The 21,634-nt window shown below is 40.9% G+C and overlaps 1 protein-coding gene across 1 annotated transcript; it reads right to left on the bottom strand.

The window, feature by feature from the left end:
- Nucleotides 1-514: 514 nt before the first annotated feature.
- On the bottom strand, nucleotides 515-2,328 carry LOC117616670 (geraniol 8-hydroxylase-like). Its single transcript, XM_034346057.1, has 2 exons — nucleotides 1,432-2,328; nucleotides 515-1,123 (listed from the first exon to the last, which is right to left on the bottom strand). Exons 1-2 carry the CDS (start codon nucleotides 2,326-2,328, stop codon nucleotides 515-517), a joined length of 1,506 nt encoding a protein of 501 aa, XP_034201948.1.
- Between the last annotated feature and the right edge of the window lie 19,306 nt (nucleotides 2,329-21,634).

Raw genomic sequence — 21,634 nt, 5'->3', positions numbered from 1 at the left:
GACGGAGACACAAAAGTAACGGGCTAACAGAATAAAAGGTTGCAGTGGTAAAAGAAAGGTGTGGCTACAGCTAAGGTGGAAAGGAAAAATATATTCATCTTTGAGAAGAGTAGATGAAAAAGCACTATACATAAACAAAAACCCTTAAGGGTGAGGAGTGAGGAGTGAGGAGCGCCAACGACTCTCAATGTTGGTAATTAGAGGATCGCTAATCAGCATTAGCCATTAACTCTGATACCATGTAGAAACTGATTTTTCCATAGTCATTCATATGATTATTATACAATACACACACACACACATATATATATATATATATATATGAAGTCTGTGGAGAACAATCTACAATTACAGCAAGCTATTATCATAAACTTAAATATGGAGTTATGGCCTAATAACAACATAACTGACAACTGACCATTTCCTATCATTAGTAGGATTAATTATTGTAACTCCCTAATAAAAACATAAATCCATTTATTGTAGAAACCATAGCTAGCTAGGTTTGGTTCTCCTAATACTTGATGGGCACAGCTATCAGAGGGTGAGCCATCTGTAAACTGAGACCAAACTTCTCTTCCATGTTCATTTTTTCCGGCACAACTCCATCTTCAAGCTTCCAATTATGAAACGAGTTAATAAGCGAACCCAACATCAAATTCAACATTCTCATCGCCAAAGGCAACCCAGGACATATTCTCCTCCCGCCACCAAATGGAATAAGCTCAAAGTTCTGGCCAGTAACGTCGATATCCAATCCCCAAAACCTCTCAGGAATAAATGAGGTAGGGTTGTCCCAAATGGTGGGGTCTCTGCCGATGGCCCATGCGTTGACCAAAACTTGTGAACCTTTTGGTACAATGTAACCGCAGATTTCTACGTCTGCTTGGGCTCTACGAGGGAGAAGAAGTGGGACAACTGGGTGCAGCCGGAAGGTCTCTTTGATTATGGCTTGTATGTAAGGGAGCCGAGTGATGTCTGATTCCTTCACTGGTTTTCCTTTGCCAATGACCTGCTTCAGCTCCTCTTGCGCTTTTGACAGCTTTTCAGGGTTGTGTAATAGCTCAGCCATTGCCCATTCTAATGTGGCTGAAGTTGTATCTGTGGCCGCACCAAATAAATCCTAATTCACCAAAAAGTTAATTAGTCAATAAATTAATATGGGCACATAGACATATAATGAGGAAATAAAATTATATATATATATATATATATTTTTTTTTTTGTACAAGCAATATAGGGGAATTCGAACACAAAACATTAATCAGTGTAGACATTGTTTATAGTACTAACATAAACAAAAACAGAAACAACAATAATAAGTTATAATTGTAAAATCTAAGCAGTTTAATTATGAATTCAGACAAGGTCATCAAGAACAATTAGTAGAGCTAGAGTAGAGTAGTAATATAGCAACAAGTAGCAACTAACCAGAAACAAATGTTGAGTTTCAGCCATGTCCATATCCTCATTTTTCTCTTCGCTCATGTTTATAAGAGTATCCAACATATCATTCCCTGTGACATAATCACGTGACTTCCTTGATTCTAACCTTTGGACGATCATGCGGTCAAAAAGATCAATCATCTTCTGGAAGTGCTTGCCCAAACGGCGCCGTATCCCCATGGGATCAACCTTCTTAAGCACAGGAAAATAATCAGCCAAGTTTGGTTTCGCAATCTCCTCCATAATACTCCATACCAACTCCTTGAACTCTCTAGCCCTCTCACTGTTCTGGTCCGCTAAATCCACAGAGAACACAGTCCGTGACATCAAATTGAGCGTAGTTTTGAAAGCAGCCCTTCCAACTTCAACCGCCTTACCTTTCACAATGCTTTCCTTAACGTCAGCTATGAGCTCCTGCACTTTTAGGTGACGGTTAGCCTGGTTGGCGTCGAGAACTTTGGCCGCGAAAAGCTGGGTGTTGCATATTTTGCGGAGGTTTCTCCAAGTGGGGGAAACCGTCAGCCAGGGCATGCCGTACTTAGCATGCTTGCAGGCTTGGACTGCATCCGGGATAGTTCGGTTGCAGAAGAATTGGTCGTGGGTGCGGAGGACTTGTTTGGCCACGGCGGATGAAGAAACTACGACTGTTGTTATTTGGCCAAGTTGTAAAGTCATAACGGGGCCATAGCGTTGTGAAAGCTTGGTTAGAGAGAGATGGGGTTTGTTTCCAAGCTCTAGAAGATTGCCAATGAAGGGAAATGGGTTTGGTCCAGGTGGAAGCCTTGTGGGATTTGATGATCTTTTTGCAAAGGAATAATAGAGGGCATGGATTGAGATCCATGCAACTATAAGACACAATAGTATGAAACTCAAGAAATCCATCTCTCTCTCTCTCTCTCTCTCTCCCCCAACTCAAGAAATTCATATCTAATTTTCTATTACATATTATGCATTATATATATGTGTATATCTTTTAGGAGACAGATAGGGAAAGTCAACTATTTATACTATTATTTAACAAGCTGGCCTGGCGTGACATCAAGAAAATGAAGGTATATCTACTGGTTTTTTGGTATAGTTCATGCCCGTGAATTATTGACCAAGGAAAAAGACAAGGAAAAATGCATAAAGTAATGTCTTTTTCCTTTTTTGGTCGAAAGCATCAAGTAATTTAATGTTTAATGAGATGACTGAGAGGGTTTTCACATCGTGGTAAATATCAAAGCTTTTCAGTCTTTTTGTCATAGTCAAAATTTCCTGCGCTTACACTTCCAATCCACTAACCTCTTTCTTTTTTTCACCACAACTCCTTCTCTTTCCTGTGCTTTCATTCCATACTTTCATCAATTGCTATTTGTGACTCTGTATATGCAATACGTCATTTCCCTTCTTGTCTACATTGATTTTCTATTTCTTTTTATAGGGATATCCTCGCTGATTTGGGTTTGGCTTTTACTTGGTCTTGGTATGAATTTGGCTCATTTTTGTTTCGTTTTGAGTTTAGTGAGGTGCTGTACTGCTGGGTGGGATTTTTTTATATGACCTTGGCTGATCTGTTGTTTAATTATACTCTATATTTACCTGATGTTTACAATTACTAACTATATTTCATTTGAAGCTAACTATGATCTCCTGATATGATTCGAAGAGTATAAAGAGTCATACTCTTTATATATTTAAGATGAAATAATCGAATCAATCGAAATAAAAAATTCTACTTAGTTTCTTACTGATTAATGTGAGTTTTACAAGTTCTTCTGTCGTGTCCTGTTTGTCCACGCCCATGGTAATGGTATTTACTCTTATTCATTGCTTTCTCTTTTCCTCTCTTCAAACTTTTACCACATCCCTTCGCCCTTACTTGAAGAGGGTCATTCAAATGTGGTGAAAGATAACTACTAGTTGCATTTTCATTATTGTCTCCACATATATTAATGTTACTACTTCGCACCACAAAATTTATCTTTTCTCGCATACTTTCAAAACTTTCTAGTATAACTTTACTTGCCTCTTGAGGTACCAAGGCACCATCAATAAGCTCAAAAGCAAGTTTAGACAATCTTGTTTGCCTTATTAATAATGAATTATCATCACATTCAGTTATTTCCATTCCACCCTCTTTCATAACTATGTCAGACTTTGTGGCTCTTGTCCACCTCTTTAATATATATTTATTTGACAAATACTCAGTTTGTTTCATTTTTCATGTATGCCAACACATGCCTGCATAAGATTCCTTCAAATTCAAATTTCTTACATATACATGAAGCATAGTCTACAACTTTGTCAACCATGACTTCTCGCACCTTCAGCTTGAAGCTACCATTTTTTTCATCTCCATTTAGTTTCTTACTGATTAATGTGAGTTTTACAAGTTCTTCTGTCATGTCCTGTTTGTCCACGCCCATGGTAATGGCGTTTACTCTTATTCATTGCTTTCTCTTTTCCTCTCTTCAAACTTTTACCACATCCCTTCGCCCTTACTTGAAGAGGGTCATTCAAATGTGGTGAAAGATAACTACTAGTTGCATTTCCATTATTGTCTCCACATATATTAATGTTACTACTTCGCACCACAAAATTTATCTTTTCTCGCATACTTTCAAAACTTTCTAGTATAACTTTACTTGCCTCTTGAGGTACCAAGGCACCATCAATAAGCTCAAAAGCAAGTTTAGACAATCTTGTTTGCCTTATTAATAATGAATTATCATCACATTCAGTTATTTCCATTCCACCCTCTTCCATAACTATGTCAGACTTTGCGGCTCTTGTCCGCCTCTTTAATATATATTTATTTGACAAATACTCAGTTTGTTTCATTTTCATGTATGCCAACACATGCCTGCATAAGATTCTTTCAAATTCAAATTTCTTACATATACATGAAGCATAGTCTACAACTTTGTCAACCATGACTTCTCGCACCTTCAGCTTGAAGCTACCATTTTTTTCATCTCCATTTAGTTCTTACTGATTAATGTGAGTTTTACAAGTTCTTCTGTCGTGTCTTGTTTGTCCACACCCATAGCAATGGCGTGTACTCTTATTCATTGCTTTCTCTTTTCCTCCCTTCAAACTTTTACCACATCCCTTCACCCTTACTTGAAGATGGTCATTCAAATGTGGTGAAAGATAACTACTAGTTGCATTTTCATTATTGCCTCCACATATATTAATGTTACTACTTCGCACCACAAAATTTATCGTTTCTCGCATACTTTCAAAACTTTCTAGTAGAACTTTACTTGCCTCTTGAGATACCAAGGCACCATCAATAAGCTCAAAAGCAAGTTTAGACAATCTTGTTTGCCTCATTAATAATGAATTATCACCACATTCAGTTATTTCCCTTCCACCCTCTTCCACAATTATGTCATATTTTGCGGCTCTTGTCCACCTTTTAAATATATATTTATTTGACAAATGCTCAGTTTGTTTCATTTTCATGTATGCCAACACATGCCTGTCACGGGATGACTTTTTCGGAGTCTTCCTTCCGTGCGGCCTTAGACTTGATCGCCTCTCGAACAAGCTAAGTCAGCCTCCTTCCTACAATATAAGATCGAAACAAGCAAAGAACAATTGCAAGAGCAAGAACACAATAAGAACACTCAAGAACACAATAAGAACACTCAAGAATGTTTGGGAGAATATATGCTTGTATTGCTACTCTATGCTTTACAAGTTGTGAGGTGAGGATTCACAATGTGACATCCTCCTTATATACACTTTCTATCCCACCTACCACCATAATGGGTGGCTAAGATTCAATCTCACCTAACATGTTGGGTGGCTAAGATTCAATCTCACCTAACATGTTGGGTGGCTAAGATTCAATCTCACCTAACATGTTGGTGGCTAAGATTCAATCTCACCTAACACCATCCACCAACTATGTCACCTACCAACATCTGGTACAACGAATCTGGACATATGGGCTAAGAGGTCCAGCATGATCAATCCAACGGGTTGGGCCTTGAATTGGGCCTTGAACATGCGGGCCGTGACATTCTCCCCCACCTAATTCGGTAACGTCCTCGTTGCCGCGGTAGATCCGTCTCGTTCGAATGCTTCGATGATGTCCTTGTACTTCCACAAGGACTCTTGTTTCTCCCAATTGCCTTCGGACTCTGGCAGGCCCTTCCATTTGACAAAGTACTCAAAGTACCTCGGTACACCCTTGCGTCGTACCTCTCGCTTGGCCATGACGCACTCAACCTCCCTGTCAAATGAAGTCACCATCAAAGGTGGAGCTCGTTGAGACTCTCCACGACTTGGCTCCTCGGGGTCGGCATGGTAGGGCTTGAGATTGCTCACGTGGAACACCGGATGAATCTTCAATCGAGGTGGTAGTTCCACACGGTAAGCCGCTCTTCCTACTGATCGGATGATAGGAAATGGACCCTCATATCTCCTCAACAACGCTTTGTGCAATCTTCTAGTGGACTTGTGTTGAGAAGGGTTGAGCTTCACAAAGACCAGATCACCTGGTTGGAACACAACGTCCCGCCGATGCTTGTCTGCCCATTTCTTCATCTTCCGAGTTGCCTTCTCCAATTGAGCCCGAGCCAGCTCATTAGTCACCTGCCACTCCTTGGCCGTTTTGTATGCAGCAGGACTACTCCCCGTGTAGCCTGACACCACTGTGTTCGGTGTTATAGGTTGTTGTCCTGTTGCCAACTCAAAAGGACTTGACCCTGTCGACTCCGACTGCTGCAAGTTGTACGAGAACTGAGCAACATCCAACAACTTTGCCCAATCTCGCTGGTTGGCACTCACATAGTGCCTCAAGTATAGCTCCAACAGCGCATTCACCCTCTCCGTCTGACCGTCTGTTTGTGGGTGAAAGCTAGTAGAGAAGTTCAACTGTGAGCCAAGTAGCTTGAAGAGCTCCGTCCAAAGTTTACCAGTGAAGCGAGTGTCACGATCACTGATAATACTCTTGGGGATCCCCCAATACTTCACCACATGCTTCAGAAACAAGCGTGCAGCTTCCTCCGCATTGCAATCTGCCGGTGCGGGGATGAAGGTAGCATACTTGGTGAATCTGTCGACTACCACCAAAATTGAGCCACACCCTTCCGACTTGGGTAGACTCACAATGAAGTCCATGGACAAACTCTCCCATGGTCTGGTTGGAACAAGAAGTGGCTCTAGCAACCCACCCGGCTGCTTCTGCAATGTCTTGTCTTGTTGGCATACAAGGCAAGTCCGCACGAACGAGTCTACATCTTCCCGCATCTGTGGCCAATAGTAAGCTTCACTCATCAAGGCTAATGTCCGATGAGTGCCCGGATGTCCTGCCCACTTCGAGTCATGACACTCCTTCAGTAGCTCTCGCCTCAGATTGTCCCACCTTGGAACATAGATCCTCTTCCCTGTTGCATAGAGAATCCCATCATCGAGCCAAAATCTTCTTGTCTTCCCATCTTTGACAAGCTCCAACAGACTTTTGGCTTGGGGATCATGCAACAAGCCCTCTCGTATCCTCTGCATGAGAGAACTCTGGGGTTGTGTGACAGCTGCTAGTACGGCCTTCCTGCTTAAGGCATCAGCAACGACATTTGTCTTCCCTTGCTTGTACTCTAGTTTGTAGTCGAACTCTGCCAAGAAGTCTTGCCACCTAGCCTGCTTGGGTGACAACTTCTGTTGGGACTGAAAGTAGCTTGTGGCAACATTGTCGGTCTTGACCACGAACTGAGAACCAAGTAAGTAGTGCCTCCAAGTCCGCAAGCAGTGCACTACGGCTGTCATCTCCTTCTCTTGAACGGTATACCTCCGCTCCGTGTCATTGAGCTTCCGACTCTCGAAAGCCAATGGGTGTCCATCCTGCATGAGTACACCACCAATAGCAAAATCTGATGCATCAGTGTGTACCTCAAAAGGTTTGCTAAGATCTGGAAGTCTCAGCACTGGTTCCTCCATAAGAGCCCTCTTCAACTCATTGAAGGCATGTTGGCATCGGGGTGTCCACTCCCACGTCTTGTTCTTCTTCAGCAAATCCGTCAAGGGGGCGGCTATGGCTGAATATCCCTTGATGAACCTGCGATAGTAGTTCACCAATCCAAGGAAAGACCGCAACTCAGGTACCTTGATTGGTGGTTCCCACTCTTGAATGGCTCGCACCTTGCCCTCCTCCATGAGCAATTGTCCTCCCCGTATCTTGTGACCAAGGAACTCGACCTCTTCTTGGACAAATGAGCACTTCTCCTTCTTCACATAGAGCTGGTTCTCCCTTAGAACTTGGAAGACCTTCTGCAAATGCTCAAGGTGTTCCTCCAGAGAATTGCTGTACACCACAATATCATCGATGTAAACCACAACAAACTTGTCCAAGAAAGGATGGAATACCTTGTTCATAAGAGTGCAAAATGTTGCAGGGGCATTAGTCAAGCCGAACGGCATGACAAGGAACTCGTAAGACCCATATCTTGTCACACATGCGGTCTTTGATTCATCTCCCGGTGCGATCCTCACTTGATAGTATCCTGAGCGCAAGTCCAACTTGGTGAAGTACTTCGCTCCTCCCAACTGATCAAACAAATCTGCAATCAAAGGGATTGGATACTTGTTTTTGATGGTCACCTTGTTTAGCGCCCTGTAGTCGATGCACAACCTTAGTGTTCCCTCCCTCTTCTTCTGGAAAAGAACTGGGGCACCATAAGGGGCCTTGGACGGTTGGATGTACCCAGCGTCCAACAACTGCTTCAACTGCTTCCTCAATTCCTCCAACTCAGGAGGTGCCATCCGGTACGGCGCTTTGGCAGGGGGTTTGGCACCCGGTTCCAACTCAATGGCATGATCCACCTCTCTCCTAGGTGGTAAGGTTTTGGGCAACTCCTTGGGCATGACATCTGCAAACTCCTTAAGGATTGCCTCCACAACTTTCGGAACTGGTTGGACTTCCTTCTCAACTACATTCATCTTCATAGTTGCAAGGAACGTCGGTTCGCCTTTCTTCCAAGATTTGGAAAATTGCATGGCTGACAAAAGCTTCGTCCCGCTTTGTTGTCTCACTACTGGCACCATGCATGGCATTGTTCCACCCTGTGTAATGCACATAGTATTGTGAAAGGGAATGGGAAATGCTTTTACCTTGTCCATGAACTCCATTCCTAGCACGACATCGTAGTCATCCATCGAGATCACGGAGAAGTCAGCTACTCCCTTCCAAGTGGCAATGTGTAGCTCCACACCACGAGCTACCCCATCAATGGGCTTGGCAGTTGAATTCACCGTCTTCATACTGCCTGCTTCCTTCGAGACTCGACACCCAAGTCTCTTTGCTTCCTGCACGGACATAAAGTTGTGCGAAGCACCTGTATCCACCAGGCAACGGGTTGTCTTGCCATTCACCATGGCATCGACGAACATTACTCCTTTAGCTTGAACCTGTGGTTGAGCACCTTTGGCCTGCAAGGCATTGAAGCGGTGAATGGCCCCCATTCCTGCTTCCCTCTCGGCCTCCTCTCCCTTCTCTTGGTTCATAGCATTCAGAGCTTTCTTTTTCGGACAATCCCGCATCATGTGCGGTCCATCGCAGAAGTAGCAAGCTAGCTTTGACTTGTCTTTCCCCTTGTCACCTTTGTCATTCTTCTTCCAGGATGACTTGTGACCGTCAGACTTGTCTCCTGACTTGCTACCCTCTTTTGGCTTGTTGTCTCCCCCACCGGATCCATTGCCACCTTTCTTTCCGTTGAACTTGGAGTCGCCTTGATCACTCCTCTTGAACTCTACAAGAGACTCAGCTGCAGCAATTGCCTCTGACAAAGTTTGGACGTGTCTCCTTTGTAACTCCAGCTTGGCCCAATTCTGTAGGCCACTCATGAAGTACATGAGCTTGTCTTCATCTATCATGCTAGGCACCTCGAACAACAGGTTGGTGAACGTGGCGACGTAGTCCTTCACGCTCCCAGTTTGCTTCAGCCATCTTAGCTTCTCCTTTGCCTCATACTTGGCATTCTCTGGATAGAAATGCAACATAATATCCTTCTTAAAATCTTCCCAAGTCTCAAGTGTAAACGTACCTTGTTCGATCTCCATAGATCGACGACGCCACCACATGAGAGCATTGTCGGTGAGAAACAACGTTGCCGCATTGATCTTGGGCTCATCATCCTCGAGCTTCAGATACTTGAAATACCTTTCGATATTCCACAAGAAAGTGTCTAGCTCCTTCGCCTCCCTCTTCCCATTATAGGATTTGGGCTTGAAAGAATCTAGCAACTTGGGTTCCTTCGGAGTCCGGGTCTTGTTCAAGACAACTTCCTTGCACAAAGCCCAATCTCCCTTCACATCCTTCATCTCATCACGAAGCGAAGTAAGCTCCGCTAAGAAATGATCTAACTTGGCTTGAACATCTAGCTTGATGTCGTCTAGCGCGGAGTTGAGGACTCCCTGGAATTGGCCTTGAAGCTCATCCGTTACAGCTTCGAAGCCCCCCTTCGTAAGGACGTCCTCTTCGAGTCGCTGATCGAGCTCGACCACGGCATTCTCCATCTTAGAAAGCCGCTTCTCCATCACGGCCACCGCATCTCTAGATCGTTCCCTCTTTGATTTGCCCCCACGATCCATGTTGACCTTGGACAGGTCTGTCTCCACATCTGATGATCCGCTCTTCGACATGCTTCTTTGAATGATTCGAGCTTTCGCTCTGATACCAACTGTCACGGGATGACTTTTTCTGGAGTCTTCCTTCCGTGCGGCCTTAGACTTGATCGCCTCTCGAACAAGCTAAGTCAGCCTCCTTCCTACAATATAAGATCGAAACAAGCAAAGAACAATTGCAAGAGCAAGAACACAATAAGAACGCTCAAGAATGTTTGGGAGAATATATGCTTGTATTGCTACTCAATGCTTTACAAGTTGTGAGGTGAGGATTCACAATGTGACATCCTCCTTATATACATTCCCTATCCCACCTACCAACATGGTAGGTGGCTAAGATACAATGTCACCTACCGGCATCTACCAACTACTGTCACCAACCGTAGTCTACCTACTACTGTACAACGAATCTGGACATGTGTGCTAAGATGTAAGAACCCAAAAGAAAATATCTAAAAAGAAAGAAAATATCTAAAAAGTAAGGAAAATATCTTCTTGCAAAAAGACAATTTTGCCCTCGCATTATTTAATGGGGAAAATTTTGACTTTTTGATCGAGAAAGAATTTGAGAATTTCGATTACGCCATTGCATAGAGCGCGGCGAAAGGAATTCGTTGACACGGAGTAGACCCGAATCGGAGCCGTAACGAAGAAGTTATGGTATAAAAACCGCGAAGGGCAAAGTGGTAATTTGGCCAAAAAGTCAGATTTTTATACCCGTCTCTCTCTCCCCCGTCAGTTCTCTCTCTTTCCTCCCGATTTTGGACAGCAACCGACCTTCGCTCGCTTTCGACGTCGCCACGGCCACCACACTTGGAACTGATCTCCGCCGTGGGTACCGTTGGAACCGTGACTCAATCACCGTTCTTTTCCAACCAACACCAGACTCGGGGGTGCCGCGATCTGGCCGGAAAACCTTGATTTCCGACGGCGTTTCGTCCGAAGCCACCCGAACTTCCAGCTCGAAATTCTCCCTCGTTTCTCCACCAAATCGATCGAGTAAGGTATGGTTTTTGAGCTATTTTTCGTGCTCTAGCTGATGGGTATATGGGCTTCGATCGATTTTAGCGTTAAGGGGTTCGATTTTCGACTTGAAATTTGGCCGAAACTTCGGCCCTTCGAAACTACTATTTCTGGTCACTTTTTGGGGGTGGTCCAAGAACAAAAGTGACTCCAAATGGGGTGTTTTATCTAGGGTAGGAGTTTGGAGTCTTGGTTCTGAGATTTTTCGGCCACCCGGTATCGCTTTGGACACCCAAAGCTGCCCGTGCGTGCTGGAGCGCGTGGGCGAGAGTACTGATATAATTCTGTGCAGATTTGTGACCCTCGTGTCGTCACGAGCGTGTGGGATTTCGCGGATCTCGATTCGGAGTCCGTTTGAGCCCCGAACGGATTTTCCATATCACGCGATCCGTGGGTGCAGTGTCGTTAATTAGTCGGATCGCGCTGAATTTCGGATGTGTCGGTCTACGTGATCTCAGGATCACGTAGGATTCGACGGATTGCGAATCGGAGTCCCGGATACTCCGAAATTGCGAACCCTGGGGCTAGGGTTTGAGTTTTAAGCGATAACGCGATTTTGGCCAATCCGACCGTCCGATTCGGACCAAATTCGCAGAACTTGGTTCCCGCCCTATGAGAAACCTTCCGGGAAGCTCAGATTGGCCATCGGAGACCGTGGACCCACGGGGTCCCGGATCGGCCGGTCGAGCAGCTTATCGCTTATCGAGGTTCCGGGTCTCTTAAGGCCGGCCTAACTGTTTAAGAAGCTAAGGCGGGCATAGGAATAACCTGAATGAGTGTTTGTATTTCTAGGAGCCGGGGCAGGGTGTTTAATTTAATTCTTTTAGTCAGCAGTTTATTGATTTATTATTCATGGATAATCAGGCATCAGAGGTCCAGTCGACCTGCAGGAGGAACCTTCGAAGGGTCAAATTAGCTCAGACCATCTGTGAGTGGACTTTCTTTCATGAATGATTTTATATACATGAATTATATAGAAGATTTCTATAAATAAGATTTCGTAAGAAATTTGATATTGATTTTATATAAATGAGTTTTTCTAAATAAGTTTCTCTGATTAAAATTCTTTCTTTGATCTTGAGTAAATTTCTTTATTGTGCTGCTTATTTACCAGTTATAGAAACAGAGCTTGAGGTTGAAATCAGTTGAGACAGCAGCACAATTTGAGCTTTTCAGTTATTAATCAGATGTTTACTAAAGGAATTTATTTCAAAACCACCACGTACCCATTTTTATTTGGTGATTACCCTTAGACGGACCGATGTCTACGGACATCTAGTCTGTTTACAATTCAGTCAGTGCACTTGACTTTGCCTCACGAGTTTCGGAGACGCTCGGACCGTGAGTGCCAGGATTTGCGGCTCGGCAGACTTGGTGTCCCGAGACCTGCCAGGATTGCGGCTCGGCTGACTCTGTGTCCCCGAGACTTGCCAGGATTGCGGATTAGGCTGACTACGGTCCCCTGCATCCTGCCAGAGCGACTCGAGCTGACTTGGTGTCCTCGAGGAATCTGCCGGCAGATCAGGCTGATCATAGTCCCCTGATTCTGCCAGTTTGCGGCTCGGGTAGACTGCGTGGCGCCCAAGACCTGCCAGGGGAATTGACAAATATGACAGGGGTACAATTAGGTGGTATTTTCCAAGGATTTTAAGCTCTTTTATTCAGTTATGGTTTTCAGCTATTTCAAACCAGTTTCTTTGATATTTGCGCATTTTATATCTTCATATAATTGTTCAGTTTTACGAAGCTACATGCATACGATTATATATATATTCGGATGAATACCTTATATTAAACACAGGTGAACTTTAGCCTTACTTATCAGTTATTTTTACTATGGGGGTTATTATGATTTTTAACTGTTTTCATAAATCTTATATTTGGTCCACTCACATTTTCAACCTGGTTTTCGCCCCCAGGCCATAGAAATATGCGGGATCCACCACCGAGCCATTCAAATCCTCCGCATCACCACGTAAGGTAAAGTTTTGTAGTTGAAACCCTGAAACTTAGAAAATGCTCTGATATATATATATAGTTGAAGTTGGAAAACTGGAGTGGAGATCTGTTATTTGGAATATTCTGGCAGTTGGTGTGAATTTATGGGTTGTTTAGCAGGTGAAAATTTTTGGGATTAGTCAAAATACAGGGGAGACTCTGCTGAAATTTCGGCAGAAGTCTAAGGGAAGTTAAAAAGAATTTGAGACAAGAAGGGTAAAAAGGTCATTTGTGCCCGACATTGCCAGGTGTCGGACACGCACAGGACTTGGCTCGAATTCCAAAGTGAAAATTGGGTCGGGTCCTGTCATAAGAGGTCCAGCATGATCAATCCAACGGGTTGGGCCTTGAACATGCGGGCCGTGACACAACACATGCCTGCATAAGATTCCTTCAAATTCAAATTTCTTACATATACATGAAGCATAGTCTGCAACTTTGTCAACCATGACTTCTCGCACCTTCAACTTGAAGCTACCATTTTTTTCCTCTCCATTACCTTATAACATAACTTGTCATCCTCTCTTGCAAGTTGAAGTACACATACCAAACATTTCCACAACTCTTTTTGAAACTTGTAGAAAATTTTACTAGTATAAATGGCAGCCATTTGCTTCTCAATTATCAATGGAGATTTCAACATAGGCTGCTCATTAGTATCAAGATGATCAGCAATTATCAACCCAAAAACCATGTTTAAGCCTATCATCATCGTCAGCCTCTATCATAAAAAAGAATGATTCATTTTTTCTTTGCTCACCAATAAAATGCTCACTCAACATATATGTGCATCATGCCCCTTCATCTTTCTCCGCAATTGTCTTTTGTAGTTATATAAATCTTTCTTTGTATATCCAGTGTTTTGCATCCCTCCTGCTTGCACTTCAAGAAGACTAATTGTTGATGCTTTGGGATATTAACATCACCAAATCGTTGTGCCAATACTTTATTAACTTCAGAAATTTTGTGATACGATTTCAACAAATGTACCATATGAGGGGCTATCAAAGCATGATTGTGGCCCTCCACAAAGTTAGAAATTATGTATTTTGTTCCTTCTCTTACTTCATAACCGCAATCTTAGCCTTACATCTACTTCGTACTACACCTCACCGCCTTTCACTTCCATTAGAAACTTCTTTCGAATATACTCCCTCTTTGTAGCATACATATTCTTTTCTTAAGATCTCACTAGAAGTTTTACTCTTTTGCTGACAATAACTTCGAACACTAAATCCCTCTTGTTTTGCATAGTTTTTATACAAGTTATAGACATCCTCAAGTGATTTGAACTCTTGACCAATTTTCGGTTCATGCTGATCTTCTACTTGAGGATTGAAAACTAAATCTGAATTATTCTCATTAGTATCTTCCATGAATTCATATGTCCCGAGTCTTTTTTGTGGGCTTCCCATCTCTAAATTTTCATCTATTAAAGCAAAAAATAACAAAAATATTAGTCAATTGAACATTGGTAAACAATAGCAAAGAATATTGTAGCAATGCTTAAACCAAAAGCCAAACTCGTATGTGCATATCAAACCTGAATTAGATAAACTTTCAACAAACGAAATAGAATAACTTAGCCAAAACCATACAAAAATAAAGACTAATTATTAGCCAAATCCATATAACCCATCCATCAGTGCTTTCTGTTTTTCCAATTCCAACCTTCATGATTTCCAACGAAACCCAAATCTTTTTAGTAAACAATCCCATACCATATAAGAACATCAGAAAACTTTGTACAAGCAAAATGGAAAATACCCATATATCATAAAGCAAAAAAAAACAAAACAAAAAACAAAAAAAGAAGTAATAAAAATATTCTAATACCTGGAGGAGCAGCTATGATATTGCCAGGTATGAAAGTACAGGGAAGAGAAGGTGTTGAAAAGAAGAAATAAAAATCTTATAACCCCAAGGAGCAACTATAATATTGCCAGGGATGAAAGCACAGGAAAGAGAAGGTGTTGTGGTGGAAGAAAGAAACAGAGGTTAATGGATTGGAGGTGTAAGCGCGGGAAATTTTGGCTCGGACAAAAAGACTAAAAATATATGATATTTCTCAGTCATGTTTTAAATCTACCGCGTAAAAAAATTTCCTTCCTGGGGTGAGAACATGTAAAGTATGGCCTAGCATGGAGTGGCTAATGGAGCCTACCAACAACCTGTAAAGTTTGGCCTAATGCAGGTAAAGACCATTCATTTGCCCCCTCACTGCCGCACTTTAGCCTTCTTTGAGGCATTTTTATCAAACAATTTGCCCTCACTCAACATAAAATATCATGAAAACTTTGACACTTCATAGGTGTAGACAAACTGAGTGGTGCTAGTGCCTTCACTGGCTCCTTACTGGATTCGCCACTGCTTGTAAGTAAAATTCCTCTTTTTTTTATTTATAAAAATACCCTAAACTCCCTTCATAACTTTTAAGAAATAAAAGTATGGAGGACCTGAATTTGACCCACAACTTAGCCAACATGAAGGTATTGGACTTTTAGGTACATATGAGCGTGTAAAGCTTATTCTCTTGAGGCCGAGGTCTTGAATCCAATGGATTCCAAGTTTCTTGTCAACGGCGGAGATAGGAATTTTATCAAGGCGTGTCAACTTTAAATAACTCTTCCATATACTTGAGAATTTTATCAAGGAGTGCCAACTTTAAATAACTTTATGATATACTTGAGAATTTATTATAATTATTAAATTTCAATATTACAGATTTGGTATCTTAAGTAAGTATAACCCAAATTCTATCAATGTAAAAATATTGGAAGAGTAAACAAAGAAAAAGATTATCAAAGTTGATCTTAGATAGAATGAGAAATTCAAATTAAATCCATGGCACACACATGGTTCAAGATTTAGGAGCTTAGGAATAGGTTTCAAATTGCATTCCTATGTTTGGTAATTGCATACTTGGGAATACAATTATAGACTCATGGGTATGGACTTCGCATGTAGGGGGAATTTCATACCCTTGATAAATTTTCATTCCTAATTACTGCAATAACCAAACATGAGAATGAGATATAATTGCATTTCCTAGTCCTCATTTCCCAACGTTCCTAAATATAGGAATGAATATCGTCCATTCTAGTGACAGATCTAGGAATTTTCCTTTCAGGGTCAACGTCTAAAAGGTTAAAAAAATTCTATACAAAATAGCAGTCCTGATCTCTTGGACCCCTGTAGTCCAAGAGATTTATGGTCACTCACCGTTGGATGTAAATTCAACGGTTGACTTGAATCGGGTAATAATTATTTATGTCATATTGCATTTATATATATCATTTTGAACCATTGGATTAATATCCAACAGTGGGTGACCACAATCTCTTGGACTCCTGTGGTCCAAGAGATCGGGACTGTACAAAATAGACCAAAAAAGAAATGAAACGATAATATTATAATTCCTAATTAATTGAAAAAATCACGTTACAATTGTCCATGAAGAGTTTTCATTTTCTAAAAATGTCGCATTATAGTTTTATTATCAATACAAACACATCTTTCTCAACATAAACAAGTAAGATATCACTCAAATATTGATCTCCCATTCGATTGCGAAGCTGACCTTTCACAATATTCATAGCAAAAAATGCTCTCTCCACAGAAGCTATTGCAACCGGTAAAGTTAAGGCTAATGTGAGAAGCAAATAAACATAATTAAATGTTCAATGCAACCCTTTCTCCACCATTTTTCTTGCAAGGCTACTAACCCCTTTCAATTGAGAAAAATTGCTCTTCGTACCCATATAATGAATATAAATCCCAAGTTGATCTTCAAGTACCAAGAGGTCTCGGGGATTAAAATCTTTGGGATAAAATTCAGAAAAATGAAGTAGCTTTTGTTTGTCAAAAGCTATGAATGAATCATCTGGACTCAAACATGTCAAACAAAGAAGTAACTCAGTATTTACCTCACTGAAGCGATGATTTAATTCTGCAAGTTGCCGCTCAATGATTTGAATAAAGATGTCCACAGGACAATGAAGGAGATGTGTTATTCTAGGAGCTCTCCGATGTGATCTCTCTTGAGCTACATATGCATCATCCACGTTTGGAAGCTCCATATCATGTTTTCCACAAAAGGAAGATACTTGATCAAACCAGGCTTCAATTGCATTCTCTCTTATGTGTTGTAGTTGGTCCTTGCAATCTTTGACTAAAGTCAATGCATTCCCAATGTCTTGGTCTTTCTTTTGTAATGCTTGTGACAAATCATTGTGGCTCTCAATATAGATCCTATGAAAAATAGGTGAAATACAAATGTAGACATGGAAATTTTGGTGAAATATAAATTCACTAATTTACAGTTAATAGTCAAAATTCAAAATTTGACTAGTCAAAGATAACTAAAAAATATGTGGGTCCCACACAAATATACGTGGCACATGACTCACGCAGACAAAGGTGTGCACCGGAAATGACATATGTCAACATCTAAGGGCTTCATCAATTAAATGAAATCATATGCCAAAAAGGAATAACTTATCCTTGTAAGATCCCACATCAACCAACGGAGAGGGGGCGATGTGCCTTATATGTGCACACCCGCATCTATCTAGCACGAGACCTTTTGGGAGCTCACCGGCTTCTGAGTCGTAGGAACTCCGAAGTTAAGAGAGTTGGGGGCCAGAGCAATCCCAGGATGGGTGACCCACTGGGAAGTTGGTCATGAGCTCCCAGAAACAAAACCGTGAGGGCAGAGAGGGGCCCAAAGCGGACAATATAGTGCTACGGCGGAGCCGATCCCGGGATGTGACAATTTGGCATCAGAGCCACTCTGCCGTGTGGTGCGAGTGTGCCGACGAGGACGTCGACCCCTTAAGGGGGGTGGATTGTAAGATCCCACGTCAACCAACGGAGAGGAGGCGATGTGCCTTATATGTGCACACCCGCATCCATCTAGCACGAGGCATTTTGGGAGCTCACTGGCTTCGGAGTCGTAGGAACTCCGAAGTTAAGCGAGTTGAGGGCTAGAGCAATCCCAGGATGGGTGACCTACTGGGAAGTTGCTCGTGAGCTCCTAGAAACAAAACCGTGAGGGCAGAGAGGGAGGCGCCAAAGCGGACAATATCGTGCTACGGCGGAGCCGATCCCGGGATGTGACAATCCTTATTTAGTCATCTTCATAAATCACGAGTTAATTTCCCTAACTAAATGATTTTGACTTAATTAAGAGCTAAATTAAATCAATTAGCTCAAATTAAATCAAATCAGAAATCAATCCCACAAATCAAGGGATTCAGATTGGGGATTCCAAACCACGACCCACTTCTTTGCCCATAAATACTAGGCTCATACTCGTGAGAAAGGACCAAGATCTTAGACACACCAATCACTCACAAGAAACAGAAAGCTCTCTGCATTTTTCACCTCACTTTGGAAGAGCCTCCAAGCACAACAAATACGTGCCGGTTCCTCCACCCTAGAAAGATCCAATCACCAAACAAGCCTTGTGCTACCCGTTTGATCAAGATCAAGTCTCTACGACCCTTCTTGTATCAAACACAAATTTTCTTTAAACACTTTGGAGATTGAATTAGAGGATTTCATATAGAGATTGTAACCCTAAACTTCATTAATAAAAATATTATTTTGTACACGTGTTCTTGTCTCATTTGTCGCAGGATTTTCGTTTTTACAACAAACTCAAAGGATTGTATTTCTCTCAATGATCTATTTGATTCACCTATATTATCAGTGGAGCTATCCACAATAATCAATTTAAGCACTTTCACCACAGATTTGAACATGGAAATGATACTAAGTAATGTGCTATAATGTGAGTTCCAACGTGTATCACCGGGACGCTTGAGACAAGTTTCTTGATTTAAGCCTCGCGATGTTGGAAGAGTATCTTTTTCAAGTGCTTCCATAATATCATTTTAGAGTTTATCTTTAAGCATGTCACAACGCTTACACGATGCTCCAACAATATTAACCAAGCTATTGCAAGATGTGAAGAAAGTGGCAATATCAGCATTTCCCTTTTTCACGGCCACGAGAGCTAATTGAAGTTGATGTGCAAAACAATGAATATAATAGACACATGGATTTTCTCTCAAAATAATACTAGCATTTCCCTTCATATTACTAGCTCCATTATATCATTGTCCCCTTAGCATAGAAAGGCTCAATTCCTCTCTTAAAAACAATGTGTCAACAGCTTCCTTTAGTGAGTTTGATGTAGTGTCGCTAATATGTTGAATGCCCACAAACCTTTCAATTACATCCCCACTTTTGTCCACATAACAAAACACCACCGCCATCTCGTCTTTTACTGACACATCATGAGATTCATCAACTAATAAAGAAAAGAATGCACCATCCATATCCTTAATGATTTTATTAATAGTTTCAGTGGCACAAGCATTCACAAGATCTTTTTAAATTGTTAAAGCTATTAACTTGAGATTCCTTGGAGCATTTTCTAACACAATAGCCTCAACTTTCTCATCATGATCAGCAAGAAATTGTAAGAGCTCCAAATAATTATCTCTGTTGTTTGAAGTGTCACTCTCATCATGGCCACAAAAATGAAGACCTTGCTTCAACAAAAATTTCACGCAATCAAGAGACGCTATCAAACAAATACGATAATCAATACGAGCTTGGTCTGACTGCTTGCCCAAAACTGTTTGGATGTATTGCTTCTAATTCATAAGATCTACACAATATTGTTTATATTGATTATGAACATTTCCAACACCTCCAATATGATTCTTAATTCTTTCTTTCTTCTTCCAATTTATGAAACCCATCTTTGTGAAGGCATCACTACACCCTCGACCAATTTTGAAATTGAATTTGAAGAGATAACAATAAAAGCAAAATGCAGTATCTTTACTTATACTATACTCTAACCAGTCAAACTCATCAAACCACTTGACATTAAAGCGTCGATCATACCCTGAAAGATTGATTTGTGGAAATGTGTGATTCTTAGGGTGACAGGGACCTTTTTGTAAATTCTCTTCGAACTTCATCTCGAATGTTAGGATCATAATCCAACATTTGAGGTCGAAGTCCAGGGTCTGTAGGAAAATTATTCATAAGATTTTGCAACTCACTTTCTTTCGAACTACCCACATCTCTTGAGTTCGAACTACCCATATTATCAGAACTAGAAGTAGTTGATGAGAACTTTCTCTTAAAGTATCGTTCCATAACTTTCTATTCAAAAAACAAACAAACAAATTAATAATCCAAATTGCCAAGATTTATTCTAACTAACCAAAATATATAAGAATCTTCATTAATTAATAAACACAAAAATTAATCCAATTTATACAAACAAACAAATATGATATAATTTTGACCCAAAAAAAAAAACAAATACAATATAATCAAAAATTCCTAATAAATACAATCGACAACAACAACTAATCAAGAAAAACAAAACATACAAAAATATTTATTAATCAATTAAAGCATTAAAAAAAAGATTAGAAATTAGGATAATATACTTTCAATTGAAGGGATGAAATCCATCATATTAAAACATACAAACTAACATATTTTAATTAATTAAAAACTCTAATTCATTCAAACTAATCAACATATTAATCAATCTCATCAAAGCATAAAAAGATTAGGAAATATAATAACATACTTTCAATTTTGAGAGCAAATTTCAAACCAAATTGAATTTGGGGTTTGGTGCCGTCATTGGATGAGGAAATCGGCGGCGCCGGAGGGTGATCCATGTGGGGAGGCCGTCGAATTGGGTGAAGGTTCCCCAATCTGTTTTATCGGGCAGGAACTACTACTGGAGTTTTTTTTTTTAACCTAGCCAAAACGACGTCATTTTGACCAGGTTTAATAAAAAAAAATTAAAAAAAAACCACTTAAGTGGCACAACGTCATTTTGAAGTCATGAAAAAAAAAAAAAAAAATTTTAAGCGCACGCACAACAAGCTTCTTGCTGGCTGTGGCTGCTCCTTCTTTGGGATCAAACACCTTTTGGGCAATTTGCAGGGGTGAAGTTATTGGCCTCCTATGGTGGATTCCAGGTTGCAAAAATAAGAGCTTGAATACCGCTTGTAAATAATCCAAGGAACATGACAGGTATAGGAACTACTGAAGGTACTAAAGAAACAAGAACAACAACTATTAATTCATCAGCTAAAATATTTCTGAAAAGTTGGAAACTAAGCGATAGGGGTTTTGTAAAATCTTCTAAAATGTTAATGGGTAGTTGACCCCATTGCCCCTATGTGGATCCGTCACTGCTCCATTCCCATCTCGTGGGATTAGAAATAGGAAGTTTATTCCCAAGAAGTTCAATTCATGAACTAAATGAGCCCTAGGGCCTTCAAAAGGTAAGACCGCCGCTGACGAAGTGACTATGATGGTTGCGGTAGCACGAATACCTGCAAGTGGTGGTGATGGTTAACGACGAAGTGCTTGCCTAGATTCCGACTTGGAGAAGAATCTAGGACTTTGTGAAAGACAAGAGTGAGAAAGGAATGATTATATATATATATATATTGTATTGCTTAATTTTAAAAGGATTAAAAAAAATTTATATTTGTATTTTGAAAGT

This window comes from Prunus dulcis, chromosome 1, assembly GCF_902201215.1.
Source record: "Prunus dulcis chromosome 1, ALMONDv2, whole genome shotgun sequence".
In the NCBI taxonomy this organism is placed as follows: Eukaryota; Viridiplantae; Streptophyta; class Magnoliopsida; order Rosales; family Rosaceae; genus Prunus; species Prunus dulcis.
The sequence above is the reverse complement of the archived record's forward strand: the minus strand, read 5'-3'. Positions and strand labels throughout refer to the sequence as shown.